Source organism: Asterias amurensis, chromosome 21 (genome assembly GCF_032118995.1).
Source record: "Asterias amurensis chromosome 21, ASM3211899v1".
NCBI lineage: Eukaryota > Metazoa > Echinodermata > Asteroidea > Forcipulatida > Asteriidae > Asterias > Asterias amurensis.
Window position 1 is genome coordinate 7,671,107 of NC_092668.1, and position 22,645 is coordinate 7,693,751.

The following is a 22,645-nucleotide window of genomic DNA, read 5'->3' on the forward strand; positions in this document are numbered from 1 at the left end:
ACTACACACATTTGGCTTTCTGATTGATCTTATGAAGCAGCATTGCACATGAATATTCTGGAGAAGCAATCAGTCTGTTCAATGAGACGCAGCCATCATGGCAGTAGGTGTTTGGAACAATTGTTTAGCACTTGAATCTGTGTCATGTATTACCTGTAATAGCAGGGCATGGCAGATATGCTTAGTACTTGAATCTGTGTCATCTATTACCAAGGTATAGCTGGGCATGGCAGATGCTTAGTACTTGAATCTGTGTCATCTATTACCTAGGTATAGCTGGGCATGGCAGATGCTTAGTACTTGAATCTGTGTCATCTATTACCTGTGTATAGCTGGGCATGGCAGATGCTTAGTACTTGAATCTGTGTCATCTATTACCTAGGTATAGCTGGGCATGGCAGATGCTTAGTACTTGAATCTGTGTCATCTATTACCTGTGTATAGCTGGGCATGGCAGATGCTTAGTACTTGAATCTGTGTCATCTATTACCAAGGTATAGCTGGGCATGGCAGATGCTTAGTACTTGAATCTGTGTCATCTATTACCTAGGTATAGCTGGGCATGGCAGATGCTTAGTACTTGAATCTGTGTCATCTATTACCTGTGTATAGCTGGGCATGGCAGATGCTTAGTACTTGAATCTGTGTCATCTATTACCTAGGTATAGCTGGGCATGGCAGATGCTTAGTACTTGAATCTGTGTCATCTATTACCTGTGTATAGCTGGGCATGGCAGATGCTTAGTACTTGAATCTGTGTCATCTATTACCTAGGTATAGCTGGGCATGGCAGATGCTTAGTACTTGAATCTGTGTCATCTATTACCAAGGTATAGCTGGGCATGGCAGATGCTTAGTACTTGAATCTGTGTCATCTATTACCTGTGTATAGCTGGGCATGGCAGATGCTTAGTACTTGAATCTGTGTCATCTATTACCTGTGTATAGCTGGGCATGGCAGATGCTTAGTACTTGAATCTGTGTCATCTATTACCAAGGTATAGCTGGGCATGGCAGATGCTTAGTACTTGAATCTGTGTCATCTATTACCAAGGTATAGCTGGGCATGGCAGATGCTTAGTACTTGAATCTGTGTCATCTATTACCTGTGTATAGCTGGGCATGGCAGATGCTTAGTACAGAATCTGTGTCATCTATTACCTGTGTATAGCTGGGCATGGCAGATGCTTAGTACTTGAATCTGTGTCATCTATTACCTAGGTACAGCTGGGCATGGCAGATATGCTTGCGTCCTTGTGGCGCAAGCTGACAATTAAGGCTGTTGTACAAAGGATGCACATACAACTAAACTGTTTTGGCAAAAGGGGTTATTTTGCTTGGCAACTTGGAGGAAACCATGCAGCTGCACTCTGTGCTCAAGGGACACTTGTGTAGCACAAGGTATATTCTTTAGGCCGAAACTAACTATTTGAAAGAAAATAATGAGAAAACTGAAATGTGAATTAGTTTTCTGACTAGAATTTTCCTAGAGCTGGTTGCCTGTAAATTACACTGTGTGACATGGCAACCCAACAATGCAAATTAGTCTGGAGGGTGCTAACGATCGCCCCAGTTAAAAAAAACATTGTTCTTAGCATTTTTAGTCTACTGATGCACTTCTATTCATCTAATGTAGGTATCAATTCATTTTTCAGTTTGTAATACATTATTAACATGCATACAATTAAATTCTGAAATGTTTTAATGTTTGCACCGCCATTGCTGATTTTTGTGTAGTTTACATTGCTGTATGTAATGCCTAGGAATAACTTCAGTCACATTTATCTTTTTCAATGGGAGTTAAACCAATGACTACTACTATCTGTATAGTTATGCAAACTCTATCTGTTCATTACTACTCACCATATCATGCACATTAATCCCAACTAACATTACATGTATGTTATACCTAACAAGGTTAATACTTAAGTGTACAATATTCCATAAAGGAAACAACTCTGAAAACTGGTTTACAAAATTTCACATCAAAAACGCATCCTATAGCTGCCGACTACAAACCAAGCATACAAAATGCCTCATTATTAATACCACTAAATACTTCAGTTTGACTAAATTTAGTTACTCTGTATACAGAGTGAATGCCTTCAAGATGGTAATAAATGCAGTGCCTAGTGGCAACAAATGTTAGTTGGGCAATAGTTAAATATCAATATTTAAATGTCTGAAACTCATGATTTAATTGCTATTTCATGAAAACATACTTTAATTATCCTCTTTTTCTCTCAAGAAAGTTTATACTTAGCATATACATACTTAGCATATAATTATACGCTCAAACAAATTCCAAACAATACATTGAAAAAAACTTTACTCTTTAAAGCTTCCTTAACTATAGGTTTGTAATGCTGAGCAATGCAACTTGCTGATAATTCAGAATATACAGAGTGAACTGCTGGGTTTAGGTCAGATGGCAAAAACACTGCTCCTAGCCCTTTCCCAAGAGTACACAATTTCATGTCACAGAAGATGATTACTAATCAAGTATACATACCAATGCCATCATTATATTTTATTGCCATTTTTAATTCTTTCAGGTTTAAATAACAATTTTTTCTTTTGATGCAGCAACCCCTGCTATATGTTACTCAATTGTAATACCAATTTTGTTCACTCCTCGCCCAATTATTTTCCTCCATAATTCATATTGCATTCCACTGTGACTATGGTTCCACAATCAACCAATGTGTACTTGTTGGATCCATATACTATGCTCTTATTACAATCCACTGTGACAATGGTTCAGCAATAAGCCAATTTGTATTTGTTGGATCCACACACTACATGTATATGCTCTTATTGCAACCCACTATGACTATGGTTCCACAATCAACCAATGTGTACTTGTTTGATCCACACACTATGCTCTTATTACAATCCACTGTGACTATGGTTCCGCACACTATGCTCTTACTGCAATCCACTGTGACTATGGTTCCACAATCAACCAATGTGTACTTGTTTGATCCACACACTATGCTCTTATTACAATCCACTGTGACTATGGTTCCGCACACTATGCTTTTATTACAATCCACTATGACTATGGTTCCACAATCAACCAATGTGTACTTGTTTGATCCACACACTATGCTCTTATTACAATCTATGTGACTATGGTTCCGCACACTATGCTTTTATTACAATCCACTATGACTATGGTTCCACAATCAGCCAATGGAGTACATACTGGATTGCCACACTCATCCCTTACTACAGTCCACTGTGACTATGGCTTTACAAACTCCCCACACACAATGTTTGACGTTCATGGAAAGGTCAAAATAATGCATGGACATTCTTTCTCTACAACCTTGCTTACAACCACATTTGGTTTCAAGAACTATTACAGTTGAACATGCTCATGTTTGAAACAGGAAGACAAATAAACATGGTATCTAAGACCTATTTATACTAATATTCCGCTTATACATTTAAATCAAAAAGTGCTCCCTTAAAAACTGAATATCTAAAGAAAATTTAGTATAAAAACAAGTTTGCCTGCTGAAACACACGATGCAGTTTCAAGTAATACAAGCCAGTCTTCACATTATCACACTCTTAGTTGTTAAGTGATCTAAGTAAAACATGACAAGGTAAAGTGCATAGTTTGGATACAATCTGTGAAAATCTTAACTGTTAAACTCAAGTTTATTGCTATAAGCATTTACAATCAATATATATAGTTAAACATGCCTGATAAACATCACTGCTAAATATAGTACAGAAAACAAAACTTTAGTTCAGTTGAATAGCTGGATTTAAATGAATGCAATAATGGTTTACACAAAGTAGTTTAATACTGGAAAAGAAAACAATTCACGTTAATAATTTTTTAAGATCATAGATGTATGAACAAAAAATCAAAATTAGTAGTAATTGCTCGATCACATAATACAATAATAGTTATATCATTGCATTTCATTTACCTGGATGTGAAGCCAAGTACTCTCAGAAAAGCAAAGTTAATCACTGTACCCAATGACCCCATGGAGAGAAGACAAGGAATGTAGGAAAGCGAAGTTAATCAGTGTAGCCAAGAACCCAATGAAAGAAGATAAGGAAGGAGGTATCAGTTTTAGATGTGGGTGGAAAACCCACAAAGAATTATTCCTGGAAAAAACCCCACAAAGTCAGGTAGGGTGAAAACCATCTCCATGTAGTGACCCCTGCATGATTCGAACCGGGTCCCAGATATGGAAGGTGGGAAAGAAATCACTATGACAACCAACCGTCAATGAAATTTTAAACCCAAATCTTAGTCCCCAAATTAATTCAGTTGAAATGCATGCATTCATTGTGACCAAATTTTAGCAAAATTACAACTGTACTTCACACAAAGATTCACTTCTGCTTTACTCCATGAGATCTTATTACAACAACTTCTCAACAGGAAAAACTGGCTCCAATGAACATTTATAACAAGCAATTTACTTTCCTTGCATGGGTAAATTCAGCTGATGGATTACCAAATTGCCAAAACCAATCTGACACAAAGTCAAACACAATGTGGTTACTAAGACATCCTATAACCAATGTATATTTTCCAAGACGATCGGAGCTTAATGATCGAAATGTGGAGTTGAAACCAACGGTTCTTTTCAGAACCACCCCAACTCACATAGAGATTATCATAACACGGTGTTACTGCAAACCTCTTCTTTGTAACAATATATTTTGATTTTGAAGCTTTGGCTAATCCCTTACCATGCATGCAGAGTGTGATACATATTCCAAGAAAACATAAAGACTTCAGGTAACATTCTTATTGATTTATGGAGTTGAGTTCATTACATGTACCTAAAAAGCCAAGTATGGTTAAGGATATATAAGGAATCCCCCCCCCCCCACTCTTTGTCCCGACAAGTAAATGCCTTGTTTTCCTTTGTGATATCAATCGTTGTCCTATTGTCCTATAATATTCCTAGATTCAAATACCACTACAAGTACACATGCAAACACTAAGGCGCCTTGTCAAGACTACCCCAATTATTCCTCCGCAGACAAGCTGCGGACTGGATGGCAACCGCATTGCAATGGACCTCAGACAATCCACTAAAGAACAGCCACGTGCAGTGAAGTACAGATAAGTTAAATGAGCTATCCATGTCTTGAACTACCGTTGGTATAACAATAAGTCTGATGAATAATTAAGTTCCATTTTCAGGTCATGAATGTCAGTAAAGAGTTAAATATCAGCGGCTTGCTCTCCCCAAAATAAAACATTTTCAACTCATGAACACCATCATCTTGGAAGTGGACAGGCCGCACCAACAAGACTATTGCACCATGTACTGCTATACTCTGACACACACTTTTGCAACTTGGTGGGATAATGGTATAATTCATTAAAACTGTTGAACAAAAACTGGAGCTTGTGATTTAATGGCTGAACCACTCAGGCCAGTGCGTTTCTGCGTAAAATTTGTGTCAGTCGAAGCTGTGAATGAAGAATACCATTTCCAGAATACATGTGTTTTCGTCATGTACATGTAACAAATGGAAGTGGAATAAATTACGTTTAGCTACAATGGCATCCGCCCTTTTTGCTTTTTGCCCTGCAAAGGAAAAGCCTTTGTTTACCATTTGCATTCCTCAGTGGTTCCGCTGGTCAGCTGCAATCATGCTTATTGATATTTAAATAAACTGGACCTCCAAGCAGCCTACCAGTCTCTCCACCATGCTGCTGGAATATTCATGTTTATTGTTAATGAGTAGTCCTGGCCGAAGACCTGCCCACTTGATAAGGGTCCTTTTGTTATCGAAGTCAGCGTGATTCTGCGGTTATGACAAGGCGCCTAAATCTATGCATTGACAGAGATCGGCTGTGGGTTCTTTGGACAGAGTTGGCCCTTGACATCATAACCTTCTGTTGTTTTATGACAAACTTTGCTGACAAAACACTGGCCAATCTATCTTTATGTTTTTTGAACTAGTCTAGCAGTTGTAGTGTTTGATTAATTGGAAATCAGATATTCCATTACCCCTTTCTTTGACTCCCAATTGCAACCCCAGCCCCTATTTGAGATTTTGAGGTTTGCATCATCTGCTCATGGTGGAAGTAAGAATGAAGTTGTGGCTTCAGACTCAATGTTGTTTTTGATCTTCAGACTTCAGCTCATCTCTTGAAATTATAACATACTCCATTCAACTCCATTCATGAACAAATCCTCTCGTTTGCACGCATAAACATTCCTTGTTTGTATAGTATGTCTGAATACAAGTAAAACAATACCCAAAGAATAATACCATGAGGATCCACAAAACAACAATAGTATAACAAATTATAACAAATTGTAACAATTCAAAACAATACAATGTTCAATATTTTACTTACAAGGGTCCAAACAGTTTAACACAAAATTTCAACAGTCCAAATTGCATTAACTCAACTTATCTGGCCAAACAAAACACACTGACTCATAAATGAACTGATATACATGGCTTTGTGACGGACGTCATCTTAGCTGATGGGATATGCAGCAGTTTGGTGGCAAATTAAATATAGATTTTATGTTACATTATATTTTAACAAAAATGTAAACCTTTCCAACAAATTAACAATCCTGAAAGCAGAAAGTCATCCGGTAAAAAGTAAATACTTAAGATTAAACTGGACCAAAATGTTATATTTTAGCACACATGATAAACAAAACATTTATTAATCTTAAAACTGTACAACTGAATTTGCAGGTAAAAGACCAAATCTTTGGCAGTTTGAGCATCTGCCACCCTGAGAATCAATCCATTAACATAAAATACTGTAGAATGAAGTAGGTGGGATGAACAACCCAGACTTAACAATCTACATAATGAGTTGCACTTTCCCGATAAATTACTCAGAAACCTAGACAAGGTTTCAACTATATACAAACATAAAGAGATAATTGTATCATTTCAAACATGACACTGGAGGAGTAACACCACTGACACTACAGAATACAGCCCAACATCTGGCAATCTTCAACTTGCAAATATATGTGCTCTAATATTAACGTTAGTACCTCAGAGAATAATGCAAACGCATGCAGTCATTTCACTCAATGATCAAACTTTCTAAAAGTACATGGGAAATTTCTCTATACTTATATCACAATGTAAAATAGTAGGTATAAATCTTTGAAATGAGTGATTTAAACTATCAATGATTGTTAGTGTGTTAGACTTTACTCTTTATTGCTGGACTGGTTGGATGTTTGGAGAGCTTCCGATTCATCAATATCCTTCTCTTCAGATGAAGCTTGTTCCTTAACCTCTACCATGGGTTGCTTACATTGCTCTGCTATATCTTGCCAGTGATCCCGATTTGCTTTGCAGCCAAGGAGTAAAGGTGTCATCTTTTCAGAGGTTTTCGATAGTGCCTTTATAAAAGTGCAATCATTATTGATGGGCAATTAATAGGTTTCAGGTTATTAATCATCCATTAAGCAATTGTCAATTCAACAATTACATTTTTATGCAGTCGTCAAAGAAATACTTGAGCTTGTTTTATTCAATAAAATAAGTAAACTTGCAATTAAAGTAACAACTGAAGAGTATACTTGTTCAAAAGAACTTGTTTTAGCCAAACCCTATATGAAAACATATCTTTGTTGTGCCTTATTTGCTGAATAATGAAGAAAGCAAAAATTACAAAAATGTCTTTAAACTCTTTTTACTTCTTGTGACAACTACAAGTAAGTTGAGGGGCTGTAACGAATGTGACATTTAATATTCATTATCATCAAGAAATTAGGTATGAAGAGAATTTTTATGTTAACTTTAAGCACATTTCTGTAAACATTTGTTTTTATATTATATTCCTGTTTTTATTTCATCATTCATTGGAACATGTCCCCCTCACTTTATAGACTGGAGGGAACAGCATATCAGATGTCCCCCTCACTTTTTGATCGACCGCATTTGACATTTGACAAAAATTACACACCATTTTTCTTCGTTTTTGTTTTTTCCCCCTGATAGACCACATACAGAATGGTATTTTGGGCATTTTTGCGTTTCTATGATACAGACAATTAATGACAAGTTTCGTCCGAGACATGAACACAAATATTCCGCTTACATTAATTGTTGGCATTCAAGTTGTCAGAGTCGATTGGTGATAGTTTGTTTTTAATTGTTTTACTGTTACTTTTTCGCGTTCTGACTTAGTTTTAATTCCTCATCAAACCTGTGGTCTGCACATGTTTTGCGAAATGCTGCACGAGTCGAGTGCGCAAGAAACGCCCTGTGTTAAACTATGTTATGTAAGGGATTAAGATTAAGAACCCCCCCCCCATCTTTTTGACAAATGCCTTTGTATTTTTTTCATTGAAACAGTTGGATAAAAGAGAGTTAATGTGAAAAGTGAAAAATGTGTGTTGTAAAAGTTAAAAGCAATGTGAGCTTGAGAGAGAGAGAGAGAGAGAGAGAGAGAGAGAGGACGTGTTGCATGTGAGTGTTAGGTTTGCCGACCAAAGAGTGTGGTGAGGTGAGTGGATACAACCACCTTATCGGTATTGGGCCGGCCAACCAAAGTTATGGCCGAAAGCCACCTTCGGTACTCAGTCAAGTGATTTGACCAATCTCTACAGCAACGGCAGCTTGAAGCCAAAGACTCCTCTCCAAACTAAATATCGTAAGTTGTTTAGAACGCTTAGCGTGTTGCCGATGTGGCGGTTTCAGTCTTCCGCCGTGTTCAGTTTTCCGGGTGACGTAGCCGGATATTTCAGCAAGTAGTTCGAACAGTTTTAGCTTTCCGGCGTGTTCAGTTTTCCGGGTGACACAGTCAAACAAACTTACTGCCGCGAGTACCCTGGCGAGTACTGTAGTTCTCTCGGTGACCCCAAATTGTTTCTATTTATTATGTTTCTTTTCTGTTTAGTCACATTCGCTTGTCCCATCTTTACATGTATTAATGTGTACAACTTTAAGCAGGTCACACTGCCACAGGTTAAATACAGGATAATTTGCTTCGTCTTCACACCAAATTTTCTCATACGATCCACGCGTTCGCTGCTCGTTGGACTCGTGGACGCCGCCATGACAGCTACCGGAGAGTAACACGGATGACTCAATACGGCACTAAAAATTTACTACTTTCGCTTGCTTTGCGCAGGCATCGCATGACGTAATGTTACTGTATTTGGTCATTCGGAAAACTGAACACGGCGGAAAGTTGAAACCGCCACACCGGCATTCACAACTTATATCTCACAGTAGACTAACTACCGCATAGAGCACGGCAGCATATCACATGCAGAAGCCTAAAAAGAGGGTGCCTCACGATGATTGTATTAAAAACTGCACTTGACATCGTAGCAATCCTCCTGCGGACGCAAGTTTTATATACATGCGTACCGATTCCCATAAAGCCTGCCAATACACCATTATAATAAGTTACGGGTACGCTAACGATATTATCTCGACATAAGTCGACTTATGTATGATTAACTTACAAGTCGCGTGTGTGAACGTATGTCAACGATCGTATAATGTACAATTTTCGCGGAACATATGAGCCACACCCTGGCATACGCAGGCATGAGAATGGGTGATGATAAAAAAAAAGGAAAAAAATTCAGTTGATTGGAAATGTCAATATTCCATCATATTTGTGTGCGAAGCACACAACACGACCGCGCAGCGCGAAGTCCCTTACGGCCGGGGTCCAGGGCCCGCTTAAGGGCCCTAGGAGCTCTGGGTATTTTAGAAGCTCTGTGGTGGTCTCTGATGCATTTCTGACACCTATTTTTCCAGGTAGAAGTGAGCTACTTTTGTGTGATTTTTCCTCTTTTTTTTTTTAATAATAGGTTTAAGGGAAAAAAAGGAATGTAAAGCTCAAGTAATTCAAACAATTTTGGGTTCGCTAGCGATTTTGTTACAATTCCGAAAAAAGAAAGGGGGAAAAAAATAATAGTAATAATATTTTTTATTTTTTTGACGATCTTATCCCTTATTTCTGCCCTTGAAAATGCTTTTTTTTCTCACCAACAACCATTTTTATAGGTTCTTGATTTGAAATTCGGTTGTGTAAAAGAAATTCTTTTGCAATTAAATGTTTGTGATTTTAACGATCCGTCGGCGACGCACATTTTAAAATATATAAAGGCCTATATATTTGGCGAGAGCGATGTGTTTTAGACCCCAACATAGAAATAGAACCAATGAAGAAAGCACGTCGTCCGGACGTACAGTGTGTTCGCTGGTTCCCATTATATCTTTCGCTGGTTGTGAGGCAATAACAGGTACCAGTTTACCATGGCCTGCCGGCGATCTCAGATTCGTGCCGCGCCGCTCATTGGTTCGTGTGCAAACCTGCACGTAAACAGTACACAGTACACATGGTGCAAACACGTGCATTGTTTTTTCAGTAGTCTTTCAAAAGTCTCCACACGTGTTATCTTTGCTGCAGCAGCAAGCGCATTACACGCAAACATTATTGAACCGTACCACTATAAACGAAGCAGGGAATGAGGCAAGTTTATACATCTGTCGCTGCTGCTGCTGCATGCATGCGCGATGCCAGGAGACAACAAGCCGTAAATTGGGCCAGCTGCTGGACGGCAATTTATTGTTTAGGTGCCGGTATTTCTTGAACGACGTGTGGGGATCCGCGATAATAACAATTACAAAGGTAAACTTACATTGTCTGACTAGAGAAGAGGGATTAGAGAAATCCAAATGTATACCCCCAAAAACCTACCCCCCGAATTTTATAGCAAATTCACATCGAACTCGGAGACCACATATTTTGAAGTGAAAAATCCGGAATTCCGGAAAAATCCGGAAGATTCTCATGCCTGCATACGTTCAGAATTGTTGCGCATGCACAAAATATCTTGTAGACCTCGCCTTACAACGACGTATATCAGCTTTTTTCAGCGTGCTCTTAACTTACAAAACTTACCCATAACATTCAAGGTACGCCAGCGTATTTGGCAAAATTGCCATACGTCTGCATACGCTGACTAACACGTCAAGGTGTGACAGGGCCTTTAGATGGCCTAATTAGCCTAAACAAGCAGAGTTTGGGAAACTGCCTAGATGGACTTAGATTTATGAGGTTTCCTCCTCTTAAATATTTGATGTACTATACCTCACACATATTCATGACCAAGAGTCGAGTTCTCATTGGTCCATTCATCATCACGTGCCAGGTGTTAATTTTGCTAATTCCCAAGCACGCAAGTGAGTATTCACGCAAGTGGTAAATGCGCAAGACAAGTAATTCTACTTGTCATGCGCATTACCATTGTGCGACGTCATCCCCGGTGCTATTCTACTTGTTGCACTTTACGATCGTGGTACTGTTGTACACATGCGCGCACGAACATCGCTCTAGCATTATCCATCGCATGAACAAACTTATCATGGTTCATTTTATTTCACATGGCGTAATTTTTCCTTGCTCCAAACAACTGAATCATGTATGTGTAGTAAAACAAATATAACATGGTTTATTTCTGGTGACTAGTAGATAGGAGCTCCCCTCCCTATTGGAAGTAGACAAACTAGTTCCCTCGGCTTCGCCGTGGGAACTAGTTTGTCACCTTCCAATACATGTACCTTGGGAGCTAATATCACCTAGTATACATACCTCATATACTGGCATGCATATAGAATCCACAAAACCCACTTGCATCTTGGGTAAGAGATGTAGCTTTTCTCTGTTCATCATATCCTGAAATATAAACAATACAATTCCTCAACAGCTTATGAAATGCATGTATATAATATTTAGCAAAAAAACACAATAAAGATGACTTTATTACAAAATAAAGGATGAACTTTGTGGCATGTTGTTGGACAAGTGCACATTCCATTCAGTTGAATCTGCATGTCAAACCAAATAACGCAAATTCACATTTCACATTATGCTACTTCAGAGTAACTCTTGAAGCAAGAGTTTTAGAAGTTTGAGTTTAGTTGTTATTATTAGGATTGATGAGTGTCACATTCCAAAACAAGTTTTTTTTAAAGTACTAGGCTTTACTATGTCTATCACTTGCAACAGGCATCCATTATTTTGATGCAAATGGTTGCCATTTCACATAACAAGGGAAGTAAGAGATGTAACGTTTCAATTTTTGGTGCCTACAATCAGTTTAAAGGACCTCACTGCTCATTAAAACCATTATTGGGTGAATCTGTTTCCATATAAAATAAAGGATCCATATGTGATGAATGATATACCAAACACCCTTAAATAACCTCCATTTGTTTACATACCTCTGGGGTTTTGTTAAAATTCTGTCTTTCAAGATCGCCTTGCTCGAAGAACTCACCAAAAATAAGGTGGGCCACCTTTAAACAAAAAAATTAAGTCCTTTTAAAAAAAAGAATGTTATCACTTTGAATAATAATAATTTAAAAAATACTTTGAGACATTTATATAGCATAATGCAAGAGCCTCTATGCACAACATAAAACAATTAACAAATATAATAAAAGCAATTGTAACAAAAGAAAGATTCAAACAAATGAGTGTTTAAAAGTCCCTTGAAAACTTGAAGAGAGCCAGCTTGGCAAATATGAAGAGGTTAGTCGTTACCAAGGTGCAATGAAGTAGAAAGCTCTTTGACCAGAGAATTTATTAGAAAGAGTAGTTTGAGTCAGTAGGGATTGTCCAGCAGAACGAAAAGAAAGAACAGGAATGTATTTATGCAGAAGAGCAGATCTTTAGACAGGAGATAGGCCAAGAAGAGCTTTGAAGGGGGGGGAGATTTAATTTATACACCATAAGTAAATTGATCAGGAGCTGATAGTATTCTTGTAAGATGAGGTGAAATATGCTGAGAACAATAGAAAATTGTGCCATGGTGATTGAACTCATTGATCAGAAAGTCTTGTGAGAAGAGAATTACATGGTTGAATAATTGACTGTCCATGTGTTAATTTCAGTCAAGGCCAAGTCAGGAGTAGCCGGATTAAAAGTCAGATAAAACTGAGTATAATCTGCATAATAATCTGAATCCATCTACCGTCCGTTCATCCATATACAAATGTACATGTAAGTAACAGGTCTGTTTGTGTCTGAATAGATCAGGCTGCAAATTTCCATACATCCTTTTTTCCATCTGCTGATCATACTCAAGGGGGAATGATTTTTTTATTTTCTTAGTATTTCAAAATTTCCTTCAATTCACATACTTTTTTGAAGGTATGAAAACGCGGCTAATGGTTTACGATGGGTGTCTTCGTCATCAACAGACCTCCTCTGGCCGCACGGGATATGCTACATGGGATATGCTACTGCATGCAGTTATTAGATGGTACAACCAGTGTTGTAGCCACGGTGGGCGGTGCCTACCCAGAACTAACACATTTCACGCAAAATACACTGTGATGCCCAGCACAGATTTCCCCAGATTGCACACTTCAGCAATGATGGCCACATATCTAAACACGAACCGCTCCCCCTTGGTGGACTAAAAAGGATAACAATTGATCTAGCTACCAGACAATGTGGATCTCAAATCAGAAGAAAACACAACATTTCCATTATTATTTTTATTTTCTGAAGCCATCAAACATTTACCTCAACCAATCACCACATGAAAATAAAATAATGTTTTTTGCAAGAAATAATAACAAGAACTGCAACATAGACAAGAGACAAACATAAACAAATCACATCAATCACAAATGTGTACATGTGAAAACAATAACCATGTTGAAATACAATAAACTCAAAAAGATATGACACTGACCTTTTTTTGCACATCCCAGGGTTTAGTGATTGCAGATACATCTGATGCAGTCATCATCATTCCACGTAGTAAATCTTTATGATCGTCATCATTCCAGTCATAATGACCCTCTTCAACAAGACTGAAGAATTCACCTCGGTACCTTCAATCATTGCAAATACATTAAGCATATGTCAAAAGTCAATGAGCTGGACATTGTGACCAAAGGGGTTCAATAACGACAGGCTTCTGGGGGGAATCCAATGAAAAATCACACACCAAGTTTTACGCTGACATTTGAGTTCTTATTGAGTTATAATTTGCATGCAGGCACACACGCACATGGAATACAAGCCATATAGCAACAACGCAACCAACCACGGACACACACTATAGACCCTACATGCACACACGCACCCACACACACACACACTCAGAAGCACATGCCGGGACAGTATACCCCTACGGTGGCTAGTTCACCAACCGCGGCAACCAACCGGCAGCGGTAAAACAAATATTTCATCAGACTCACTTGAAATAAAGTGCCAAGTCAGTGGCCAGTATGGCATGTTCTAGGATTCTCATTGCATGACTGTACTCCTCTGCTGTCAGATTCAGAAATATCTCGTTCCCCTTTAGAAAATTGATAATAGTGAGCACAAGTTAGGCAACAATTGGAATCCTCTGTCTTACTGTATGTACAAGCCAACTCGCTAAAAGAATACATGGGAAATGGTTTGTTACAGCAACACATTAGGATTTTTAAGAAGTTGGGCCTTGCAGAGTTTTAAAATCATCCAACCACCACAATTTGCCATTCTGTTGAGCCTTACAATCTAATTTTTAATTTACCAACTTAATTTTTGAAGGAAGCTTCAGTTGTCTGATATGAAGACGTTTGGAATGGACTGTAAAAAGAACCTGCTAAGTAAGAAGATCCCGATAATGAGGAGAAATTTATCTTATGTGATTGTTATCTTATATAGGATTTGAGGCATTGCATGGTGAGGTTTCAATGTATATTTGTGTGTATCTACTTGCCAGGTTGAGTTTGTTCTTTTAAGAGAGCTGTCTTTCTGTATTAACTGCTCTAGTCATCGTCTCCTGATGATGACTAGAGCAAGCTAGTCAAAACGTTGAGACCAATTTAAGAAATGACCTTCGCGGTAGTGTAGCTAATTACGATCCTATAAGCTAAAGTAGTAGTCCCAGCCAATTTTCTATACCTCTGCCCGGGTAGTAGTTGAAAAGCAGGACAGTTCTGTCAGAACTGAGAAGTTTTCCGAACAGTCCGATAAATCTACTTTGTGGTAGTAGAATACAGAAAGACAGTTCTCTAAAGAACAACCTCTACTCAGCAAGTAGATACACACAATACCGCAAACCAAAATATTGATTGTTGTCTTACCACTACAAAAACTTGACCAGCTCAAAACATTTTAACAAACACAACTACATGTGTAATACATTATCAATTCGCCATTGCACTATGCTGAATTGCACCATGTGTTGCACTTACATTTTTTTTATAGCATTAATCACCTTTTATAATGGCAATGCCTTTCACATGGTGATTTGTGATTATTAAAAAACTTTCTAGCATTCCCATAAGGATACAGGTAAATAGTTCTGCAACTGCCAAGTGCACAAATCTGAGGCTTTTGCCAACCAGTAAAGTCTGTACGTATGCTAAATGTAGACCTTAATTTGGGGGTTTTAAGCTGCCAAGAATAAAACCAGTAGAAAATTCTTTTCTACGTGAAAGCCAAGATATTAAAGACCTGCTTGAACAAATATGCCAAGGCGTGAACTTTGCTGAATTTCATTTAAAATGTTTTCAATCAATAAGGAAATGGAGTCATATGACTATAGAGTCATACATGTAGGACTATAATAAGATGTTTGTGGTAAAAAAAATAATTTTGAATACCCTTATCCAGCACTTTTCTGAAAGATTCGCGAAAAGCTCCGTTACGTCATCACTCATATTTACGTCATCACTCATATTATGTCATAGTTGGGAGCTCCAATTTGTATAGCCACTTTGTTGCAGCGTGGAGGTATAACAAAGAAAACTTCCAGACATGATGCAAAGCATACGTGCACCATCAACGGCAGAAGTGTTTTTAGATTTTTTGAATCTTGAGGTTGAGGCCTAGTTTTTAAATCGATAGTTACGAAAAATTCAGAAGTGTACACATATCAAAAGTACATTTAAATGGTGAGCAAACGCATCATACACAAGTAAAAAATAACGCTTCTGTTAAAATAATTCCGCTCAAGTAGCTGTTTAAATGTTTTATTTTTTATGCTTGGTACAAAGGCCCGCTCGCATTATAAACAACACCCAGGCTTTAATGATAAAAGCCTTTCGCATTGAAAAAAATCTGAAAACGTACATTTAAAATAATTAGGCTAAAATATTTCACCTAAGAAGAGGATCTAGATTGATGGATAAATATTTATTTTTGCGAATTTCCCTTTTAATCACTTGTTGAATGCAACTTTTTGAAAATTAATAGTTTTCTTCTTGATCTCTCTTTGTGGATATCCAAATCGATGGATCCAGTTTAGATTTCATGGCAACATTGAAATTAGAGCTGGTTGATCTACCCATTGACTAGATCTCAAATGACAAAGGAGATTAATTTCAAACGAATTGAGATAATGTTACCTTGCTATGGATTATCATGATGCATTGATCAAAATGATGGTGCTCCATGGTTGAAGTTGAATATAGCTGGGCCAAAGGTGATTCAGACCTATTATAAACACATCATCATGGATTTATTAAACAGTTCCATCCGAATGTCCTTTACTTTCCAGTACCTGCCAATAGTTTTGGAACACCATCACACACTTAAAAAAGGTTTTGGAATATTGCTGTCAAAATGAACCCTGACTAAGCACTGTAAAAACAACAAACATTATGAAAACAAGTTTGCATGGCAAGCCCTCTTTATTTACCATGACTCGGGTATCCCTTCAGGCGATTATAGTCCATGGCCGCAAATTGCCATTATGCATGCTAGATCTTGCACTTCTTAGCGCTAAGAACAATAAGAAACAATCGTGGATGCTTATCAACCTTTTATGATTCTGGTTTATGAGACAAAGAACAGAGTCTAGAATTTGGAATTACACAACTCACTCAGATTCATTTTAACTGTTGATTCCAGCCCCTTTTTATACCTGGGCAGCGACGAGCAATACTTTGAGTACATGTATGATTCATGATACAACGAGCCTTCAATACATCCTCTGCATTAAACTCATCCCTCAAAAACATTTCAGAGTCTATTATTATGTCAAGGCTACAGACATTTAAGAGTATACACAGCATGTATGCACATGATTAAGTGCATTCGGTTTGCGTTTCATTGAAAACTCATACATACATATTTACACATCATCTGGCGTTTAGCGGTTAGGCATCAACTCCACTATATGATCTAAGAGGTTTAGATAAAACCCTTCCCAACAACCAGCTTAGTCTTCAAGGAGGATTTTCATGTCTCCTTACAATACATTTGTCAGGAACTCATCAACAAATGGTACTAAGAATGGTCCTTGAAGGCAACTGAAGAAATGTGTGTCTTTCCAGCACACAAGCCCTACAGACATTAAATACATTTTCAACCGCAAAACGTCTGCAAAAATCATTTTAAAGCAATTCTTGAAAGAAACAAAGAAAAAGAAAAATGAAAAGCAAGACGGCAAGTTTGCCAGGTTAAACTATTGAGTCAACTATTGGCTGCCAAGAGGAGGAGGAAAACGCAAAAAAAAAATGAAATTGTGGCAACCATCCCATATTCCCCAAGTTGTTCAATTCAAGGTAAATAAAGCATTACAATACTATCTAAAAAGGCTTTCTAAATAGTGAAGAATAAGGCTTTTCAGTTTGTAATTGTTCTTAGTAAGAATTGGCTTACAGGTGACAAAAATGTTTAAAAGTAACTTTAACAATATATCAACAACTTACATGATCTGATAATTATTTGTAGTTCCTCTATGATCCAGGTCATGAGACAAACAACCAACCAGCAAAGCCAGGCATTCTAGATCTGATAGTATACCATGCATGCCTCCATTCTGAAACAGGAACAAGTAAATACCATACCTTGGGTTTAAAACAACGTTAGTGTCTGAACCTGATATGTGAACTGCTCCCAATGCATAGTTGGATCCATCATGTTTTCAATCACTCCAGTCTAACATTAGTCATGGTTGCTGGTATCAATTGTTTACATTAATGCTACTGTTGTGAATGGCGCTATAATAGCAACATTCGGATATATAATTACGGATAGGTGTGTCGCACCGCTCTGAAGCCTGGGGGTTTGGAGAAGCTCTAAGAGACACACAAGCAGACAGGTTGGTTTCAGGAATACGACTGGCGTGGCCAGGGCTTGCGTGGTGCTTAGTGCACGCCCCGGTCACGCCTGACTGGTTTATTGCTAATCTCAGTGGTGCACTAGCACATTACAACATTCCTTCCTGTTTTATTATTTTATAATAAGTGCGAATGCTTATTACTATTTGAACATACAAAATTCCAACTTTACAAATCAAAAAGTAAAACTCTGCAATATTAAAGAAAGCAGGAAGGATGAGTTAGATAACCTTCCATAAAATTGTCGTTTATCTTCTAACCAGACCTGTAGATAAAGCTGCTGGGGTCGGTTTGCTTTTCGGCCCAGTTATTATTTTCCTTCTTCTCCCTCTATTATTTACAGCCATTATTTACTTAACAACTTAACAAGTTGTTTCAAAAGAAAGCTCCTTTTTTTTCTTCTCTTTTTCTCTTGAAAAAACTTGTAAGTGCTATTTCCAATGAAAACTCCTTTGTTTTTCTCTACGAAACCTGTACAAATTGTTTCCAAAGAAAGGTTTTTTTTTAAGACTCTTTTTCTCTTGATAGCTTGTAAATTGCTTTGTGAATGAAAAACTCCCCTTTCTTTTTGGAAGGGGGGCGAACGCAGGAGTTTATTTTTTATAACAATAACAACTGTTTTTCCCAGTCGTTTATACATGAAACATGCCATATACAAAAAATATCGAGTACTTTTCCCCTGTGTTTGCTAAAAACCAACAAGAATCAAGAGAAAGAGATATTTTATTGACTTAACCAAACTATTTAACCAAAATTTACACCAAAAAGCCGGACGGTATTAGTGTAGCACTGGCTTAGCACATCTTCCATGTGCCGTCCTCGGATCCGGGCGACCTCTTGACCGACGATTTCCGCCATTGTCGGATTGCTGAAGGTTAAGCTGGGCGGTGACCAAGGCGGCAAGAAGTACGGCAAGTCCGTCTCTAATAGCAGACGGTCGAGGGGGATCATCCTTGCTACCTCTACTAGCTCCAGTACATTCCAGGTGATTAGAGGTGTTAGGCCAATGCACAGGTTTGGAAACCTCCTGCACCAATTTCGGCCGTTCTTCCAGTTATTGGTGTAGCAGTGAAGATGTATCTTCCACTGCAGAGGGAGAACTTCTGTAACGATCTGTAAGCAGTCGTCCTCGGCATCTCGGCAGTGGGTTATCACAGGTTTGTTGAGCTCAACAGCTAGCTTCAGAAGTCGCCGGAAGACGGACTGTTGGATGGATTTAAACCTTTCATGACCCTGAATAATCTAATCCCACTTCTCCCAGGGCACAGGCCATCGGATGTTGCAGCGAACGCTGGATTATCCGATCTGTGTCCAAAGAGATGTGGCGGGCATGTTTAGGATGAAACCCTACCGCAGCAAAGACATACTTGTCGTCGACCAACTCTCTCCAACGTTTCTCATCCGCCAAGGTTTCCCCCGGAAGTTGGAAGTGTCGATCTCTGTAAGGAATTCGGTGAGGGTGCCATTATTTTGCGCTCTATGTAGGAGTCGATCAATGTGACAATGGGCATCAACGTAAAACAATGGAGACTCCGGTACTTGGGGAAGAATAGGAGATACCTGAGGAAGGGGTGGCTCTCGAGAAAGAGATGACTGCGTTGTTGATGGGGGGCACAGCGCTAGTTGGGGATCTGGTGGAAGGGGCGACTCCTGAGGGAGAAGCAACTCCAGTAGTGGTGGGGGGACCAGTGAGAGTAGTTGTTGCAGTGTTCTCTAGTGGAAAACTGATGATGAACGCGATGGAGATATAATGCACCTGTTGTGAAGCTCCGCCAGACCAATAAAGTTGTCGTAGGCATCCCATACTTTAATTTCTTCGGCACTAAACTCGGCGTTTCTGTCGGCAAGTTCCCGAGAACAGATAAATTGAAGAAGATCTTCCGAGGAGACCACGTGCAGGGCATTACAAATGTGATGCATAAACCCGTCGACGAGATGTGCCAATTGTGGAAGGTGTATGGTAACGTCGAATGGGCCATGTAGGCGGCAATGGCTCACTATCTCCCACTTTCGGCAAACCCAACAAGACGGTAACGGTAGTAGAAACCACCATGGACTGTTGCAGATATGCTGACGCACAACATGGCATTTCATTTTGTTGGTCTTAAACCCACACCCTTGCTGGCTACAGGTGGACTTATAGACTTTGCTTGTATTACGAGGCTCTGGTCGTTGTTCCTCTGTGTGCTCGTTCGGGGTGACTGCAACAATGGCTAGTGGGTCCTCACTAGCCTTCATGACAGGCATCTCTGGTTCCTCTTCGGATGGGTGCTCGTCATAGTCGAGTATATTCTGCTGAGCTGGAAAAATAAGGTGTTAAAGGGGGCATTGTCTTTACATTGCTTTTATTTCAAATACAAGATTCACAAAAACACTCAATTTTTTAAGCGTTAAGACTCATCTTAACGTTTAAAACTCATCTCTAAACCTAACGGGAGGTTTAACTAGTCTACCACTCCTTGTGGTGTGCCTAATTAGGGGGTCAACCTTTTCAGCAAGTGCCATATTCTCTGTGGCAACATGCTCAATTCGGGGTTCCACCTGAGCAGCAAACGCCGCGTCAGTGGTATATATACTACTATTTGCTTGAAAAAGGGAATGTAGACCAACCTCGTCTTCTACGGATTCATTCTCTACCAAACCACTAACCAAAAAGAACTTGTTTTGAGCTTTACGGAGCCAAAGTGGAATTTCTTTGCTGTTGCAAAGTTTAATTAGATCATGGTGGACAATCTCGGTTCTTTTTCTTCCTTGAATTTTGTACAGAACTGGTGAAATAGATTTGACCACTAGTAAAGGACCGCGCCATATTGGCTGCAGTTTCTGTGACTGGCCAACTTTTGGGGCTTTGTTTAGTTTGTAAACCAAGTCGCCTTCGTTAAATGAGCTCTGATTGGTGTTATGGTCATATTGTCTTTTTTTGTATTGTTGTGATCCACCAATATTAGCTCTGGCTATGACGTGAACTTTACGCATGCGCTCTTTCAGATTTCGTACATACTGAAGAGGAGAAGCAGTTGAAGTATTAGCATTTGGGATGTCAAAAACGAGTTCTATTGGTTGTTTTACCTCCCGTCCGAGTATCATTAAATTAGGTGTAAGCCCAGTGCTGCGGTTTGGGAGAGAACGTATCGCTGCTGTAAGTAAAGGCTGGTCTTCATCCCATTTTGCGACACCATCCTTTAACTGACACCTAATGGCTTAAAGTAATGTTCTGTTATATCTTTCAATCTGCCCGTTTGAACATGGGCGGTAGGGGGTTGTCCTAGTTTTAGAATATCTCAAGCAGACTACATATTGAATCAAAAAGAGAACTTGTGAAATTTCTGCCTTGATCGGTGTGGATTTGATCTGGGCATCCAAATCTGGATATGAAATCATTAACAACTACATTAGCAATGCTTTCTGCAGTCGTATTTGTTATGGAACACCATTTGTTTATCAATTGACTGAGTTTGTGTCTTGCAACTGTCATCTGGTAGTTTGTCAACAGCGTTAACATTCTGATCAGCAAGCAGCGAACGCCAGATTGGACTGATCAAAGTGTTATCGCTGCACGCAGACATATTTGCATTCGTAGCGGCAGCGGGCCCATGCCTTTGTTCGTTAAGTTTACACTCCAAATGAGTTGGTAAGTTTACAGGCGTTGCAATTTGATGCACGGCCAATGGAACGACATCATCAACATCTTCGTTGAATCGGTCCCACTGTTCATGGATTCGCGCACAGAAATGGCAACCACCACATGGGAGATCTTTGACTTTACAACCCGCATATATGTAGTAGAAATTACAAAATGGAGCATCGCAAAATGGAGCATCGCAAGGTACTCTTGAAAGAGAATCAGAGTTTGTATGTTTTATTCCCTTTCTATGAAGTATGACCATGTCATATTGACTTAGTTCTTCTATCCACCTTGCATGAGCATACCTGAAATTAGTTTGAAACGCATAAGCCAGGCGAGACTGCTGTGATCTGTCCTTACATAAAACTTAGGCCCCAAAAGGTAGTGACGTAATTGTCTGGTAAATCTAACTACAGCTAACAGTTCTTTGTGCGTTGTGCAATATTTTCTCTGTGACAGAGAAAGTATAAAACTGCCGTAACTAATAACTCGTTCCCTAGTACCTTAAACTTGAAGGAGATATGCCCCAATGGCGAAGTCGGAGGCATCCGTATCTAAGATAAATGGCTCGTCACTATTGTTCTTAGGAAATGCTAAAACTGGGCTAGTTGTTAGTACACTAATCAAGTGGCGAAAGGACTGTTCGAGTTCATCCTGCCATATGAACTTGGTGTTTTTCTTTGTGAGATCGTATAGTGGTCTAGCTAGTTTTGCTAATGTGACTTCTGTGATAATTAGCAAGCCCCATAAACCTTTCTACATCCTTTTTCGAGGCTGGCTGAGGCCAGTCTCTGACTACTTCTATGCTACTCGGGTTAGGTGCAATACTGACTTGACTCACTAGTTTGCCAAGGAAAACAACATAATCCTGAAATAAAAGACATTTTGCTGCCTTTAGTTTCAGGTTATGCTGCCGGAACCTATCTAGTACTTTACCTA

General features: G+C 38.9%; 1 protein-coding gene across 2 annotated transcripts in view; it reads right to left on the reverse strand.

The window, feature by feature from the left end:
* Nucleotides 1–423: 423 nt before the first annotated feature.
* LOC139953059 (dual 3',5'-cyclic-AMP and -GMP phosphodiesterase 11-like) overlaps nucleotides 424–22,645 on the reverse strand; it is a 151,103-nt gene continuing 128,881 nt past the window's right edge. For both annotated transcript variants that reach the window (XM_071952463.1, XM_071952462.1), the window contains 7 exons: nucleotides 17,671–17,780; nucleotides 16,363–16,450; nucleotides 14,221–14,321; nucleotides 13,710–13,851; nucleotides 12,229–12,303; nucleotides 11,597–11,680; nucleotides 424–7,379 (listed from right to left, as the gene is read on the reverse strand). In XM_071952463.1, coding sequence (XP_071808564.1) covers nucleotides 7,185–7,379; nucleotides 11,597–11,680; nucleotides 12,229–12,303; nucleotides 13,710–13,851; nucleotides 14,221–14,321; nucleotides 16,363–16,450; nucleotides 17,671–17,780 — 795 coding nt within the window. In that variant the 3' untranslated portion in view covers nucleotides 424–7,184. The remainder of the gene's footprint in view (nucleotides 7,380–11,596; nucleotides 11,681–12,228; nucleotides 12,304–13,709; nucleotides 13,852–14,220; nucleotides 14,322–16,362; nucleotides 16,451–17,670; nucleotides 17,781–22,645) is intronic.